The sequence below is a fragment of the Haliotis asinina genome, chromosome 11 (genome assembly GCF_037392515.1).
Source record: "Haliotis asinina isolate JCU_RB_2024 chromosome 11, JCU_Hal_asi_v2, whole genome shotgun sequence".
NCBI classification, from domain to species: domain Eukaryota; kingdom Metazoa; phylum Mollusca; class Gastropoda; order Lepetellida; family Haliotidae; genus Haliotis; species Haliotis asinina.
Window position 1 is genome coordinate 18234544 of NC_090290.1, and position 18885 is coordinate 18253428.

At 39.4% G+C, this 18885-nt stretch overlaps 1 protein-coding gene and 1 pseudogene across 1 annotated transcript in view; one reads left to right on the top strand and one right to left on the bottom strand.

Annotated features, from left to right (window-relative positions):
- Positions 1–7595, bottom strand: part of LOC137255967 (serine/threonine-protein phosphatase 6 regulatory ankyrin repeat subunit A-like) — a 275337-nt gene extending 267742 nt beyond the window's left edge. Inside the window, exons 1-3 of the mRNA XM_067793586.1 lie at positions 7403–7595; positions 2900–3239; positions 2058–2141 (exon numbers count right to left, since the gene is read on the bottom strand). Of these exons, the coding sequence (XP_067649687.1) occupies positions 2058–2141; positions 2900–3206 (391 nt within the window). The 5' untranslated portion in view covers positions 3207–3239; positions 7403–7595. The remainder of the gene's footprint in view (positions 1–2057; positions 2142–2899; positions 3240–7402) is intronic.
- Positions 1–18885, top strand: part of LOC137255966 (uncharacterized) — a 589910-nt pseudogene that overhangs the window by 567473 nt on the left and 3552 nt on the right.

An 18885-nucleotide genomic window follows, 5' to 3' on the forward strand; every position in this document is an offset into this window, starting at 1 on the left:
AACATTTTCCTTTTTCTCTTCTGTGAAACCAAAGTTCATCTTTGGAATCAGTTTGATCATGCTGATGGTGGTGCTTTGCTTTATCAGACTGAAGTTTGTTGAGCAGTTTGAAAGCTGTAGTGTCTCGTTTCAGAACTGGATGTGTCACTGACTGAGAAAACTTTCCTTGCTTAATAGAATGTGCAAACCTTGTGGTGAGTAGGTCATCATAATTATCCGAGACATATATAAGATGGAGATGATCATCAACATTAGTTTCTTCAACCTTTTCACCTTGTACTCTTTCAAACAGAAAGTCATCACTGCAATGCTTCAAAACAAAGATAGGACTGATATTGTACAAGGTGCAGGCACAAGCATCATAGATGGAAGAATGGCCAAAGCCAACAGTGTCTCCTCTTGTGAAGAATGTACCTCGAAAACTTTTAGCTGCTTTGTACATGCCTGAACGTGTAGCACTAGGCATCAGGTCTTGAACAGTTTTGACCATCCTGTCCATTTCCTTGTCTTCATCTCCACTGTCTAACCTGGTCAGGTTCAATTTGTCTTCACACAGCAGCATCAGAACCAAAATGGCAGACCTATCATTTCTATCTTCAAGTAACTGCTTTAGTTCTAGCCTGAGATAAAAAAGTGGTTCCTTGAAAAATGATTTTGCATTTTTAAAGAATGAGGAAAATTCAAAACAAAGTTTACAAATGAGAGGAAATCCAAAGATGTTGGAACAGATTTCCAGTTCATTGTAATCTGGAATATGCTGACCAGAACTGTCACCAAAGGCATGTTTATGTCGTTCAAATATTGACCGTTTCTCCTTGTCTGAAAGCCTGTATTTTTCTTGTTTTGTCAAGTCTACTACAGTTTGACCCCTGAACAATTTAAAACCCTCATACTGCAGTTTGGCAAGTCCATCATGGAAATTGTAGGATTTTGATGTGAAGACTACATGAATATCCTTTGTTTGAGAGTCTTGTAAATTTTGCATTTTCTTTCTGGATTCTTCAACAGTATCACTCAATGCTGACCTTTTCTCTTCTGCTCTCTGCTTTTGTTCTAAATGTGGGAGAAGATTATTCAGAAAGTTTTTAACATGTGAAGTATTAGCAGATACTCCAACTGCACCAAACAAATCATCTACAATGAGGAATACTCTTGAGTAAGTACTAAGACAGCGGTCAAAGTCAAACTTCTTAAGGCTGTCTACAAACACGACCTCGTATCCCTTTTGTCTATACTGTGAACCCAGCACCAGGGCCATTGTTGTCTTGCCTTCTCCGGAAGCACCACAAATGGTCACATGACCAAATTCCTTCAATTTCTGTTTCACTTTTCTGTAGGCTTCAGTTGGAGCAAAAATCTTCCTTGCTTCATCTGTGCGTAGGTCAAGGGTATCTGTGAAGGAATAAAATATATGTACCATCCCAGCAAAGACTTAAATGTAAAATAAGAAGACAATTCACTTATTTCTATTGTGTGTGAAACATCTTCTAGTCTTTATGACTGATGTTAATCGTCTCACACTAATGTCCCTGGAAAGTGATATTTCAGCTCAACACTTCAAAACCTTTTATGCCTTCAGACTACTTTGAACATAAAACACGATATTGTTGAAACATCTGAAACGTTTCCATGGAAACCAGAAAAAATAAAAATTGCAAAAATCTGTAAATAGCAAAAGGCACCACTTTGGGGTCTGCCTCAAGTATATGCCAAGTTTTGCAGAAAGATATTTAGAAGGTTTTGAGTTCTGCTCTGGAAATGACGCCCATCCCTCCCTTCTGAGACTAAGTTGGAATCGTTTCCATGGAAACCGGGAAAATTAAGAATGACAAAAGTCTGCAAATAGTAAAAGGCACATTCACAGATTCAGTTTAATATACCTACCAATTTATAGGTCTAAAAATATTGAACAGTTTTTGAGTTATGCTCTGGAAACAAAACGATTACGAACGGATGGACAGACAGACGAGGCAACGACTAATATATACCCTGCATTACATGCCTAGGGGATAACAAGATCTATAGTCACTACTGACCCTTCCTCCATCAACACTCACCTCTCCCAAGTGTTCCTTGTCCGGCACCACCAGTCACAATGTTGAGAACGTTGGCAGCTTGGGCATTCCCTGAATGCTGTTCACCTGTCAACACCAGTCAGGAGGAATTATCAGTAACCATGGAAACCACAAATCAATAGATCAGTGTTTCTTTCCACATGGAATAACATTATTTAATATTATTGCAGAGCAAAAGAGTTGTGTTTCTCTCATTCTGAAAACTTTCACTTTTCTCATGATGCTAAAATTTATCCTGTTATAAACATTCTCTGCTTATTTAAACATATTAATCAGGAATCATAACATTGCACAAACTGTCTGGGAAGACGCTCTGTCAGACAGACACAATGGGTGTAGGAGGTCAAGTTAGAAATAGAACTGATTTCACCCGTGAAGGTGCCAGGGTAGAATAGGCCTTCAGCAACCGATGCTTGCCACAAAAGGCGACCATGCTTGTCGTAAGAGGTGACTAACGGGATCGGGTGGTCAGACTAACGGGATCGGGTGGTTGACACATGTCATTGGTCCCCAATTGCGCAGATCGATGCTCATGTTGTTGATCACTGGATTGTCTTGTCCAGACTTGATTATTTACAGACTGCCATATAGCTGGAACTTATTTTATACTGTTTTCTTCACTGAATAAAAGTAACAACACATCCATAAGAAATAGACGGATGGTAAGAAAAACATAGTTGCAAAATTCAACAATGATGAGCTGAGGAAATCTGTACCCTTGTGCAATATCTGAAATGGAAAGGATGGAAAGGACACTTTAGTTTAGTTTAAGTCATCTAAATAACAACTAGGATGACAACACTGAGGACAAAAATGATTCCTACCTGTACTGAGTGTAATTGCTTGGCTATCTAGCTCAAGGACCTCCTCATGCTCTGCTGAACCTGCAGGTACCAAGAGACCTTCATGTTCCTTGTCTGAACAGGCCATGTCAAAATCAGAAACAGGGAAGTCACCTCTTGAAGCTGACATGTCCATACGGCCTTCAGGTTGCTGACAGGAAGTCTCCATGTTCCCGGCTTCAGGTTGGTGACTGAAGGTCTTCATGTGACTGGAAGTGGCCACATGATGTTGAGACTGCCCACAGGAAGTGTTCATCTGACCTTCAGCCTGCCTGTCAGAACTGGCCATGTGAGTTCACCTCCTCACTTCACCATGCTCTGCCTGTCAAAATGATGGGGAATCTAAACATGCTGTGACAATAAGTAAGCCAGTCTGACAACACTGTTCCGGGCTCAGTAGCTCACCTACTATTATTGAAAGACCGCATACAAACTCACTGTACTGATATTTGTTTTAATGTGCTGACGAAAGAATTATATCATCTGAGCCAAATTCATACAAACATTCAATTCAGTTAAATTTCAGTTAAAATCAACTTCCTGGATGAAGGTACATAGCACATCAAACCAAGAATCTTCCCTTTTTGTCTTTTTTCTGACTGAATAAAACTGAAGCCTTTTCATGATAATAATATGCTTTGCCTGTCAAAGATAGATACCCTGCTGATGCCTACGTTTTCAAGGAAAAGTTAAGTTTATAGCATACAAGTACCAGTTTATAGCATACAAGTACCAGAGAGGAACCGGGTTGGAATTTGTCTTCAGCAAATCATACTTGTCTTACAGGCAACCATGAGATTGGATGGTCAGGATTGCTGACTTGGTTGACATGGCATCATATCCCAATTGATTTATGCTCATGATGTTGATCACTGGATTTTCTTGTCCTGTTTTGATTATTTAGAGACTGCCACCACATAACTGTGTGGCATTAAACAACAACAACAACAACAACAACAACAACAACAACAATAGTAACAAACAGATCAAGTGTTCAGCTTTCTGAAAAATCATAATTCAGTATTTTTCTTCTTGAAATAATACACTTGCTTGACTATGTTCATCTTTGGAATTGATGGAGTCTGTGATGTCAAAGCACAAATGTTTATCAAGGGCAAAATAAGAAACAGCAGAAAAAACATAACTTATGAATACTGAATACCAAATTCCATTTCATTTTAACTGACGGCTAAATATATTTCAAAATGGCCTCTTCAATGGGGTTCAGTAACAGTTTTAATAGTCTTTTGGGACATAAGTAGGAAAATAGTTTCAGAAAAATTAGAAGCATGGCCGAGACTGTACTTTGTATTATATGGGCATGTGTTCAGCCATTAGCCTAAAATATTTCCATTACACTGTAAACAAGCCACAATGTCTGAGCAACACTCACTAATACCAAGAACTGTGACTCCCAAATCGCAAATGCTTATTCTTGTCAAAAACTGCAGATTTGTATTTAACTTTGCTCTCCACCTTTCCAAGAAACAAAGGCCATTACTCCAATCAGAAAAAATGATTGGCAGAGTTATTGATTGGACAAATTTGATGTAGCACTTTTTCATGGGATGTTATTTGTGCTAATTAATGATGCTTTAGCCATATCAAAATGTAACTTTGTTCTGCACATCACCTGTAGATATGGAGATCCCCACATACTGAAAACAATCCAATCAAATGTGGTTAAGTTACCGGCTGAACAAAACTTTCCCTCAGTTCAAAAACTGGAAAATCAGAACCAAGCTTTACAGGCACCTCTAACGTTCTTTTCAAGAAATATACCTTCCAAGATATGTTCAAATGTTCAACTTGCATTATTTCTACAAAAATAAATATCATAGTCATTATTTGCACTGCACTGCACTGCACTGCACTGCACTGCACTGCACTGCACTGCACTGCACTGCACTGCACTGCACTTCTGCTTCAGACATGGAAGGTTTTTGAACTTTGCTTTGTATATTGCACCAGCCATTACCCACATCTGAAAAAATCCAAAAAAGTTATAGGATGATTAAATCTGATGTGCTACACCTCTCCTCGAGATATGGAGTGTCATCTCAAAACTAGAAAAAAATTCATTGAAATGTGATCTAGTTATTGGCTGAACAAAACTTCCCTTGGCCTGAAAAATATAATTAGATGCAATTCTTTCAATAAAAATTAAAATCAGAACCAAACTTTACAAACACCTCTGTTACACAAATACTTTTCAAAATAGTGGTTGAAAAAACTTTTGTAAGTTCAAATTCTTATATTGCTGTAATGTCTTGAGTAAATACACATCCTAACTATTTAGAATAATCCTCAAATGTGAAAACAATCTGACCAATACTTTTCAATTTGAACTGATTTTCTTATGTTTAAATTTCTTAAAAAATGAATATCAGAATCCCAGTTTGCACAGCACCTCTCCTTCTGACAGGAATGTGATCATCCAGTTGGAAAACAATCCAACCATTAGTTTTTATGTTACTTGTTGATCCAATATGTCTTCCAGTGTAATTCTTTAATGGGTATAACTATATACCCTCGACTTCTGAATGTCAGGATATAACAAAATCTCACGTTTAATGTGGCTGAAAAATCTTGATGTCATGGCCATAAATGAGTCTTTTCATTCTGCCTGTCTTGATATTTTCAATGAGACGTACTGAGCTTAAAGGGACACTGATGCGGAGCGAATAATGTTTCTCGCCAATGGTCTAATTACGAAATCAAACCGCAAATTGGTCAGCGCCCGCTCCTTCAACCGTGACGGACAAAGGAACTGGGCTCCTGTCCATATTAGCAGAATTTCTTCACCTAAACAGTCGGGAGGCCGGATGCCCATCATATGCCATTTCTTTAAAAATATCCATGGTATTCCTTGTCTGATCATAACCAAATATCCCAGCAGTGTAGTTCTTTTCGGATGCTTGGATGGTATAGTTACTGATCCAATTTGATCCTATTTCAGTGTTTTTAACCTGATATTTAATCATGTTACATGAAAATATGATGTCTACAGGCACGTAGCCATTTGTTTCAGTACGGAAGATTGCAAAGCTTTATATTTAGGTAATTCTGAGTGTTGGTTCAGCTGTGATAGCAAATATCTTACGAAAATTTTGGTAGCTATGGTAGCTACAATGGTTTATTATTTATGATAATAAAAACACACAGTTGATTTATTTGAATTCGTAAACAAAAAACGATGACTTTGCCTTTGGTAGAGAAATCTGAAAATTTGAGAATAGTGGACATAATCCAATTAGTTGCCAGGTGTGCTATCTTGGGTGACCAGTGAGAGGTTTATCAGGTTTTCACCACTTTCGCAAATTAGACTGTTGTAAGACACATGACACAGAGCAGGATTATTTACCAGCTACAGATGAGTAGAATATCATTCTTTTTTGTGGATATTGATGAATACATTCCTGAACAAGGTAGTAGTCAGACATTGTTACTATAAGATTAGTCTGTTTTACATTCATTATTTGCATTTTGTTTGAATTTATTTGTTGTAGCATTCAGCAGAATCTATATGACAGAAAAAACACACTAGATCGAGTATGTGTGTGAAATATGATCCACATTGGCAGTCTATACAATGTTTGAATGTTACAGTCATGTTAGAAATTTACTATAAGTATAAGCAGTCTGTGTGTTCTTTTATCAATTTTCAAAGTCATACAAATATGACAATAAACTAATTTGGGTTAGGATACCAAATATAGAGACATACATTGGCTTCGTTATTTTTCCGTCTGAATAGTTTTTCACCATTTCTACCACGGGCAGATGATTAACCTTCAAAGTGTTTCATTTGTTTTCATAATGCATTTGTAATGAAGTCAAAATGACTTCCCCTTAGTAGATCTGTCTATAACTAAACTTTCGATTGCGCATACGGACTGCGCTGCAGAGATCACGAACCAATCACGAATTCTGGAATGTCATCCAGATACTCACAGGAGAAAAACAATAATAAAGGTTTAAACCAGTCCACGGAAATTGCTCAGCGTCAGTGCCCCTTTAAATTACAGCCATGTTCGTGATGTTGAAATTGGGTACCGTCGGGTGGACACAAAATTGAATGGGACTGTATGACATCAGCATACATGTATATATGTCACTACCTGAACATTCGTGCCTGCATCTTCTTCATCTCAGATGTTTGTCTATAGGAAAACGATGTTACCAGCTGACTACATACACACTACTCGTGTACTGAATCTCCTCACGACGCACGACTTCAAGATGTTGCTAGATGGGTGGACGGCGACTTATTGCGAGCAGAGACCATATGATATAATACTAATAGACTGTTGCGAGCGGGAAACACCCGGGTCACGCCCCTGCTGTCCGTTCTTTCATTACCCTACTTTCACTTTCACTTTCATTGACTTCGTAGCCCTGCACCAAAACAAGGTAAAGATTCCGTGGGCCGATTCCGTTTTCATGAAGGCATGCGTTTTGTGCGATTTTGTAACTACATCTCACCTTTACACATGGGAAATATGAAAACGGGAAAACCAAAGCTATTTATAGCTTCGTCCCGCAGCGAATAAGAAAACATATTTACATTGGTTGTTATTGCAATCGAACTTGAACTGGTTCCCGGCTCTCAGGGTGCTTTATCTACGCGATACCCTAAACTGCCACGTGACAATGCAGTTTGATTGGTTCCCATTAGACCTTTTCCAGCGGTCCTTTGGTCCATTTGATCCCTCTTGTTCACACTAAAATGTTTGCTGTTTAACACCGCACGCAACATTTTCATATTCCAGCATCAAGGGTATCGCGTTGATAAAGCGCCTCGAGAGACGGGAACGGGTTCAGGTTTGATTGCAATAACAACAAGTGTAAATATGTCTTCATATTCGCTGCGGGACGAAAGCTATAAATAGCTTTGGTTTTCCCGTTTTCATATTTCCCGTTTATGAAAGCGAGATGGTGTAGTTCCAAAATCTCACATTCACATTCATCCATTCTCTACCGATCTTTGGAGCTGGTCAGCTGACAGTCACTGATGTCAATGATCAAGGCCAGGCCTCCATCTTGCCACCACAAAACAACAAACCCCAAATTCAAAGACTTTTCCACCATCTCTGATCGCCTAACAGAAACAGGCCGGCCTCATCCCTGGCTTACCAGGCTCCTGTCCGGCAAGTACCCAACTTCTTTGTATATCATCATTATCAACTTGTAGATACCACTTGTACATAATTCCAACAATCTTGTATGTAATTTGTTTCATGTCTATCAAATCACCCCCAGTGCCAAACTGTTTGCTTTGTACATATTCTTCAACTGTTTGCCACTACACCAAAAAACCTGCTCAAAAGACAAGGACATTCAGCAAATCAAAACCCTTGCCCCATAAAACAAACACAAGTACTGAAACTAAACAGGCATCTCAACCACACTCACCTGCCAACACCTGCAATCTGCCCCATCACAAATCACTCACTACTTTCAATGTCCTATACTCCTACCAACATCTCCATCTCCTCAACCCTCTCCCTCTCACCCTACAACCGCCCACCACCATGCCCACCCACCTGCATCACACAAAAATTTATCCACAACCTAAATATACTCATCGAATTCATTTCAACCACAATCCTAATGCAAAACCCCACAGCAAAGAAACTTCACAATATGGCTCCCAAACTCAACATATACCATGAGCGTCTAGCCAGCGTACTCATCACCATTAAATCCTTCTCCTAAATCAACCGCTAAGCTACTCTTGCAACAAACGCTATCTTTTTCAAAATTACTGCCCCACCCATGACCTTTTATAATATCCTATTCCAAATTACCATCGTCATGGCTCTGTTGCAGTGAAACTGTAATGGTTTCCAAGCCAACGGGCAGGAGCTTAAGGCACTCATCGCCCAAAAGAAAATTTCCCCTCATTTAAATTTTATCCCTAAAACAAAATTATCACCCAAAAATGCCTTCAAACTGCCAGGCTACCTTTACATTTGGAAAGACCAACCTCGGCCAGTAAACATCCCAGGCCCCCATGCTGGGGGCCTGGGCATCTTCATTAAAGATAGCCAAACTTTTTCAGAAATAAACATACCTACCTCTAATATATAGAAGTCCTGGCCATTAAAACTAAAATAAACCGTAAGGAAATCACTTTCATAAATGTATACAGAAGACCCACTGTCAAACTTATATTTCAAGATTTAGACAACATATCAAAATTCTTAACGCCCAATACTTTTATTCTTGGGGACCTAAATGCACACCACCCAACATGGGACACCAAACCCTACTCTGACCGCCATGGCATCCTTCTTGCAAACTGGCTAGACAACACAAACCTCATTACACTTAACGACAAACAGCCCACCAGATACCTACTCTCACACTTTCAACAACCAACTGCCCTAGACATAACTATTACCACACCCGCACTCGCCAAATCATGCACATGGGAGGTGCACACCTTCAACAGAAACCGCACTAAAACCATAATCGACATTACGAATAAGTGCATCCCCACATCTTGGCCCACATCTGCACAAAAAAAAGTCCCATGGTGGAGCCCTGAATTTATTAAAGCCAGAAAGGCAAGGAAAAAGGCCCTCAATAAATCAAAGAGGGACCGTTCAAAATTACATTTGGCTTAAAAACTCAGATATTACACAAAACATATTATCAGTGCAGCCAAGGAGGAACATTGCAAATTGGAAAAAAATTGTTCAACCCTGAGGCTAAGCCATCAGAATTCTCGGAAAATGTGGAATAAATTCAAAGCTATTCAATATAATTAAAAAAAAAGTCATTCACCCAAACCTTGCGTACCACACCACAAATAAAAACAAAACTTATAAAGTAGCTGTCCATTTTTCGAAAATCAGCAGCTCCACCAATTACCTGCAAAACCTCCAACAAACCATCAAAAACCAGCCCCCTCCAACACCGCCCAACCACCCCGCTCACATTTACCCATTAACAAAATAATCCATGTACATGAAGATTGAAGCAGCACTAAATCATAAAAACACAACCTCAGCCCCAGGTCCAGACCACATCACCTACACAATACTGAACAAGGGAACAGGTCAAAATGGCCACACAAAAAAGTCAAAATGGCCACAACCCCTAGTCAAAATGGCCACACAATAAGGTCAAAATGGCCACAACCCCAAGTCAACATGGCACACAAAAAAGTCAAAATGGCCATACATGGTTTTATTATTTTGTAATGCTCATGACATTTGTATTATTTGATATCAAAGTGTAAAAATGACAAAAGAAGTCACACAACAAAACTTGGTGTTTATTATTGAGGATGATGGAGATGTTTAATTAATCTCTCAATGTTTTCTTTCTTTATCATTAGAGGTGTTATTTCAAAACCTTTTGATTTGATTGTTTGGTAGTGTTATGATAACAATACAATAAGTAATTAACTTTCTTACCGTGTATTATGGTGCCCATCGTAAAGCCAGTGAAACCTAACAACTCCTTTTAGATCCATTTCAGTTACCTCGCATTTATGCAAAATCACGGAAACTGTCATAAATAATAGGCTAAAACACCATATTCAAACACATAATCTTACACAGGAGGACCAGAGTGGCTTTACTCCAAATCAACAAACTTTAAACCATATTTTGCATTTGGAGCAAGACAAAGGTAGCCCAGACACAAAAACAATACACAATGGCCATTTTCATCGACTTCAGTAAAGCGTTTGATATGGTTTAGCACAACAGCCTCTTTAAAAAGTTAAAAGAAAATGCCACATATGGGCGAATTCTAAATTACATTCACAATTTCTTAAAAGACAGACAAACAGACGAACAACTGGGGTGCACACATACTACAAATATACCACAAATATCTTGGTCTACTATTCTTATTTAGGCTGAAGTGGTCAGCTGCATGTAACAATTTGGCATCACAGGCATCGAAAGCATTAAGGCCAGTGTACCAGCTATTTAAACATAAGTGTGCAGTGACGTTCTCCACAGCAATGAATATCTTCGACTGCAAAATTTTACCAACCCTGCTGTATGGCTCCGAGATATGGGGAACAATGTACAATGAAGCAACTGAAAATGTCCATACTTCGTACCTGAAACGATTCCTATCCGTTGGGAAATTTACATCAAACAAACCAATACTGAGTGAAACAGGTGGCTGCAGTGTATTTGTGTATACCAGAATGAGAGTAATCAAATACTGGTTGAAACTGTTGCAAATGGATGCCTTCAGATACCCAAGGATTCTGGTCAAATCTCTAGATGATAATGGATGACATAACTGGGTTTCAGATCTCTGCTCTTTTCAACGAGTTTTGCATGGACTTGGTTGTCACAACACGTTGGTGATGAAAAGTTATTCATCAGCACATTCAACAAAGGTTACAGGATATCTTTGTCCAGGATTGGCATTTATCTATTTCTGCCTCAAGTTTCTGTCGTTATACTCGAGATTTAAAACTGATTTTAACACAGAAAGATATATTACTTGTCTTCATGACAAGTCTTTGGTACGTGCATTTTGTAAATTTAGAATAGCATTGAACAATCTGAGGGTAAATACATATAGGAAGGAGAAACGACATTGCGACTATAACATCTGCTGTGAATATTGTATGAATCTCTACATCGAAGATGAAGTCCACATACATACCTGTCCAAAATATTCTGCACTCAGAACGAAATATTTGCCCTGGTTAGCCTCTTTTGTACCAGACAAATGTTACTTGATCAAACTTAGTTGTTCACAAAATCCACAAACAATCAAATTACTATCATTATATTTAAAGCATGTATTTGCAGCACACCATTCTTAATTATTAGTTTTTTCTTCATATCAAATCCACGTAGCAAAATAATATGTTTTGGTGTAATTGTACCCTAGGACACATGGCCTGCAGTATTGAATAAACCAGTCTGTCTGTCTGTCTGTCTGTCATAAAAAAGTTCAAAAGCAAACCCCAGATAACTCCCCTTCTCACTCACCTCAACAGACTGCTTCATGCACAACAATTAAACACCATCCAACACACCTCCCATCACAAGCTACATCTGCGACAAACCACCACCCTGGCCACCACACTACTTAAGTTACCTAAAAGCACCAACACCCTCACCAAAACAAATCTCATCCAGTCACACATAACCTCAAACTATCCAAACCACACCCAAATACATATAGACACATCAGTCAGCACAAATAATATCAAAGGATTAAGCATACGTGTACAGCAAACACCCCCAATAACCACAAACTTGCACTATACAAACCACATCAACATCACTACAGCAGAACTCACAGCCATCCTATCAGCTCTCCACTTAATCCCCTCCCTACCCTCTACCCAGTTCCTAATACTATCAGACTCCCTCAGTGCCATTCAACAACTCCAAAACCTGCACTCAAAATCATGTCAGGACCTAGTACACAAGATCACATGACTAATTCACTCCCTTCAGCAAACTAACAAAAACATAACAATACCTTGGATACCAGGAAACAAGCAGGGAAATAACATAGCAGACACAGCAGCAGCTACCACACACCCATCCCCACCCATCAACCTACACACTTCCAAAACCAAAATAAAACAACTCATCCAAACACAATTACTAAGCCAAAACTACCAACACATCATAACTACAAACAAATCCACCTGGATACAAAACATAATCACAAAACAAATCACCAAACCACCTACATTCTCCAGCTCAATCCACACAGACAAACTCATCACAAGATTAATCACAGGTGTTACCAAGTTAAACTACTCACTTTTCACATAAAACAGACACCCAGATGGAATCTGCAACTGCTGAAAACACCAGAAACACTAGAGCACATATTTACACACTGCCACTTCAACAATCAAACATCACACAGCTCCACAATTCAATACCCAGCAAATACCATAACAACATTCATTTACTCATAAACCCTCTAAACTCCCCTACCCCCCACCCCAACATATTCAACGCCATAGCAACATTCCCCCCAAACTCAAATCTATTACATAAAATTTAGATCATCCCACACAAATTGAAAGCTGACTAAAACCTAAAACCTCTCCCCAACTGTTTAGACACGGGATCCAAATTCTCTCTCCATAGAGTGGCCGTCTTTCCCGACGTCCGCGCATCCCACAACTAAATGTACATTTCGATCCAGTCTCACCCAAAACTGCAGCTCTAACGCACACCGGCCACTCAACCATCATTACATAACAAACACAATACACAGCCCCTCACCATTATCCCTTCACCACCGCCTCTTATGTCCTGCTCACACTAAGCCAACCACCCCCTCACCACTTACACATTATCACACCACACTAGACCAACTACAACCCTCTTTTCCCTTCCCCTCTACCAACCCACACCACCCCACTCACACTCATCCAACACCATGTACGAGGGGATGTCAATAAGTTTTTAACCTTGAGCATTTTTCATACCCAGGTGTCACAGCCTATGGTATGAAATTGAATCTTGGGGTGTAGCTGAGGTGATATATAAGTTTTGGTATCCTACTCTCAGAAGTTATTGAACAGCTCACATTGACAGAAAGAGACCCCCCTCACGGCAGTGAAAATGGATAAAATTGAGTATAGAGCAGTAATTAAGTTTTTAGTTCTTGAAGGAAGCTCGGCGAAGAACATTGAAGAAAGGCTTTCAGCAGTTTATGGGAAGTCTTCCCCTTCATCTGCTACCATCAAATGATGGGTCAATGAATTTAAGCATGGTAGAGAGAGTCAGGAAAACATTGACAGAGTGCATAGATTTGTGCTGGAACATCGTCGAATCACGCTCTATGAGTTAGAGGAGACCACAGGCATTTCACACAGATCCATCGAGACAATTCTTCATGAACATCTCGTCATGTCTAAGGTGTGTGCAAGATGGGTGCCAAGAATGCTTACAGATGAAATGAAGCAAACAAGGGTCACCATAAGTAACTCCATGCTAACCAGATACAACAAGAATCCAGAAGATTTTCACTTTAGGCTAGTAACCTTTGATGAAACCTGGATCCACCACTTTGATCCTGAGAGCAAACAAGAATCCTTGGAATGGAAATATGTCACTTCTCCCAGGACCAAAAAATTCAAAGCCTCCAGATCATTGCAGAATGTAATGGTGACAGTCTTCTGTGATAGCAAAGGCGTCATCCACATAGATTACTTACCAAAAGGAAGAACAATGAATGGGGAATATTATGCTAACTTGTTGAGGCAAGTGCGACAGTCAATCAAGGAGAAGCACCAGGGCAAGATCAGACGTGGTATTCTTCTACATCAAGACAATGCTCCAATACACACCTCTGACGTTGCAGCCGCTGCTGTCCAGGAATGCAGGTACGAAATCTTGCCGCATCCCCCCTACTCTCCAGACCTGGCACCAAGTGATTACCATCTGTTCCCAAATCTCAAGAAACACTTGCGTGGTCGTAGATTTCAGGATGATAATGAGCTTATTGCTGCTACTGAGGCTTGGTTTGAGGACCAAAATGGCGCCCTCTACAGAGATGGCATCAGCGACTGGCAGAAAAGATGGAACAAGTGTTTTGACTCACAAGGGGACTATGTTGAAAAATAAATGTGGTTCATACCAATATTTTGTGTTTTTCTATGTAAGGCTCAAAACTTATTGACATCCCCTCGTACATACATCAAACCTCCCTTCCAAAGATGAAGACATTGAACGTAGTCAACCAAGGAAGGTGCAACTGCTGAATTATGATTGATCTGGTTGTTGCTGTGGTTGTTGTTGTTGCTGTTGTTGTTGCTGTTGTTGTTGTTGCTGTTGTTGTTTAATGTCATACAGTTATATGCTGGCAGTCTAAACAACACTGGACCAGGAAATTCAGTCATCAACATCATGAGTGAGTGAGTTAAGTTTTACGCTGCTTTTAGAAATATTCCAGCAATATCATGGCGGGGGACACCAGAAAATGGGCTTCACACATTGTACCCATGTGGGGAATCGAACCCGGGTCTTCGGCGATCAACATCAAGAGCCTCAATCAGTTGGGATATGATGACATGTCAACCAAGTCAGCAAACCTGACCTGCCGATCCCGTGTTTGCCTCTAGAGTCTAAGACAAGCATGGTTTGCTGAAGACCAATTCTAACCTGGTTCCTCTCTGGTACTTGTATTCTATAAATGTATCGTTTACTTGAAGATCGGAGGCATCAACAGGGTATCCATCTTTGACAGGCAAAGCTTAATATTATCATGAAAAGGCTTCAGTTTTATTCAGTCAAAAAAGAGACAAGTAAGTTAAATACAAAAAAGAAAATTCTTGGTTGAGTATGCTATGTACCTTCATCCAGGAAGTTGATTTTAGCTGAAATTTAACTGAATTTAATGTCTGAATTTGACTCAGAGGTTTTAATTCTTTTGTCAGCACACAAAAGCAAAGTATCAGTCCAGTGAGCTTGTTTGTATGAGGTCTTTCAATAATAGTAGGTGAGCTACAGAGCCTGGAACAGTGTTGTCAGACTGGCTTACTTATTGTCACAGCATGTTTAGACTCACCATCATTTTGACAGGCAGAGCATGGTGAAGTGAGGAGGTGAACTCACATGGCCAGTTCTAATAAGCAGACTGAAGGTCAGCAACCGGAAGGTCACATGGACACTTCCAGTCAGCAACCTGAAGGCCACACGGACATGTCAGCTTCCAGAAGTGACATTCCTGTTTCTGATGTGGACATGGCACACAAGGAACATGAAGGTCTCTTGGTACCTGCAGGTTCAGCAGAGCATGAAGAGGTCCTTGAGCTAGATAGCCAAGCAATTACACTAAGTACAGGTAGGTGTCATTTTTGTCCTCAGTGTTGTCATCCTAGTTGTTATTTAGATGACGTAAACTAAACTAAAGTGTCCTGTCCATCCTTTTCTATATTCCTTTTAAAAAAATTGCACATGGGTACAGTTTTCCTCAGCTCATAATTTTCTTCCCACCCATCTGTCTATTTGCACTGTGATATCTCTCCTTAAAAGTACAGACACAGTCAAAACAATGTTCCTGCCAAAAATCTAAGGCAAGGTACTCTGATGGGTTTTCTTTCAAAATTCCAAATGGGGTCAGATGATCAGGATCACTGACTTGGTTGACACATGTCATCGGTTCCCAATTGCACAGATCAATGCTCATGTTGTTGATCACTGGATTGTCTGGTCCAGACTCGATTATTTACAGACTGCCACCATATACCTGGAATGTTGCTGAGTGCGACATAAAACTAAACTCACTTACCCACTTACTCCTATGCAGTGAGAATTGTACTTTAACAGTTCTAGCTTCTAGCAGATATTTCTTATGGATGTTGTTTTATTTTGCTTTTATTCAGTGGAGAATACAGGGTGAAATCAGTTCTATGTCAAACTTGAACTCCTTCACCCATTGTGTCTTTTCAGTAGCTGACAGAGCGTCTTCCCAGACAGTTTGTGCAGTGTTAAGATGCCTGATTAATATGTATAATTAATCAGAGAATGTTTATGACAGGATAAATTTTATCATCATGAGAAAAGTGAAGGTCTTCAGAATGATAGAAATCATAAAAATGTTATTCCATGTGGAAATAAACACTAATCAATTGATTTGTGGTTTCCATGGTTACTGATGATTCCTCCTGATTGGTGTTGGCAGGTGAACAGCATTCAGGGAATGCCCAAGCTGCCAACATTCTCAACATCGTCACTGGAGGTGCCGGACAAGGAACACTTGGGAGAGGTGAGTGTTGATGGAGGAAGGGTCAGTAAATGACCAGATCTTGTTATCCCCTAGGCATGTAATGCAGGGTGTATAGTCAGTGCCTCGTCTGTCCGCCCGTTCACAATCATTTTGTTTCCAGAGCATAACTCAAGAACCGTTCAATATTTTTAGACCATAATTGGAAGATATAAGAAACTGAACCTATGGTTGTGCCTTTTGCTATTTGCAGACTTTTGTCATTTTTAATTTTCCCAATTTCCATGGAAACAATTCTGTCTGAGTCTCAAAAGGGAGGCATGGGCCTCATTTCCGAGCAGAACTCAAAAACGTCTTAACATCTTTCTGCAAAACTTGGCAGATAAGTGAGCTAGACCCCCAGAGTGGTGCCCTTTGCTATTTACAAAAATTTGGCATTAATATTTTTCCCAGTTTCCGTGGAAACAATTTGGACTTAGTCTGAAAAGGGAGGGATGAGCTACCTTTTGGAGCACAACTCAAAAACCATTTGATATCTTTCAACAGGTCTTGGCAGATATATGAGACAGATCTTGAAGTGTTGCCCTTTGCTGTTTACAGATATATGGCATTTATATATTTCAAGACTTCCACGGAAATGATTCAGACTTAATCTTAAAAAGACCTCAAGTAACTGTCAGATTATTTGTCAAATATGTTGGGGCTGATGACTCTTGTTCAAGACTATTACCATTTTCATTTTCTCAGACAGAAGATTATTGCGTTTCCTGCTCCTACCTGTCAACCTTATGCTTTGCAATATCATGCAGGACTTGAACAATTCCCTGATGATCTATGTGTATGAGAAACACTTATTACACACCTTTTGTCAATTTTGCTGCACAACTGATGCCACAAGCCTTTCTCAGTGATGAAACAATATGGTGTTTTGTGTTGAGTTTGAAGGCATAAAAGATTTTTAAGTGTCAAGTTAAAATATCACTTTCCAGGGACATTAGTGCGAGACGTTTAACATCAGTCATAAAGACTAGAAGATGTTTCACACACAGTAGAAATAAGTGAATTTTCTTCTTATATTTACGTTTGAGTCTTTGCTGGGATGGTAAATATATTTTATTCCTTCACAGATTCCCTTGATTTACGCACAGATGAAGCAAGGAAGATTTTTGCTCCAACTGAAGCCTACAGAAAAGTGAAACAGAAATTGAAGGAATTTGGTCATGTGACTATCTGTGGTGCTTCAGGAGAAGGCAAGACAACAATGGCTCTGGTGCTGGGTTCACAGTATAGACAAAAGGGATACGAGGTTGTGCTTGTAGACAGCCTTAAGAAGTTTGACTTTGACCGCTGTCTTAGTACTTACTCAAGAGTATTCCTCATTGTAGATGATTTGTTTGGTACAGTTGGAGTATCTGCTAATACTTCACATGTTAAAGACTTTCTGAATAATCTTCTCCCCCATTTAGAACAAAAGCAGAGAGCAGAAGAGAAAAGGTCAGCATTGAGTGGAAACAGCGATATTGTTGAAGAATCCAGAAAGAAAATGCAAAATTTACAAGACTCTCAAACAAAGGATATTCATGTAGTCTTCACATCAAAATCCTACAATTTCCATGATGGACTTGCCAAACTGCAGTATGAGGGTTTTAAATTGTTCAGGGGTCAAACTGTAGTAGACTTGACAAAACAAGAAAAATACAGACTTTCAGACAAAGAGAAACGGTCAATATTTGAACGACATAAACATGCCTTTGGTGACAGTTCTGGTCAACATATTCCAGATTACAATGAACTGGAAATCTGTTCCAACATCTTTGGATTTCCTCTCATTTGTAAACTTTGTTTTGAATTTTCCTCATTTTGTAAAAATGCAAAATCATTTTTCAAGGAACCACTGTTTTATCTTAGGCTAGAACTAAAGCAGTTACTTGAAGATAGAAATGATAGGTCTGGCATTTTGGTTCTGATGCTGCTGTGTGAAGACAAATTGAACCTGACTAGGTTAGACAGTGGAGATGAAGACAAGGAAATGGACACGATGGTCAAAACTGTTCAAGACCTGGTGCCTAATGCTACACGTTCAGGAATATACAAAGCAGCTAAAAGTTTTCGAGGTACATTCTTCACTAGAGGAGACACTATCGGCTTTGCCCACTCTTCGATCTATGATGCTTGTGCCTGTGCCTTGTACAATATCAGTCCTGTCTTTGTTCTGAAGCATTGTAGTGATGACTTTCTGTTTGAAAGGGTACAAGGTGAAAAGGTTGAAGAAACTAAAG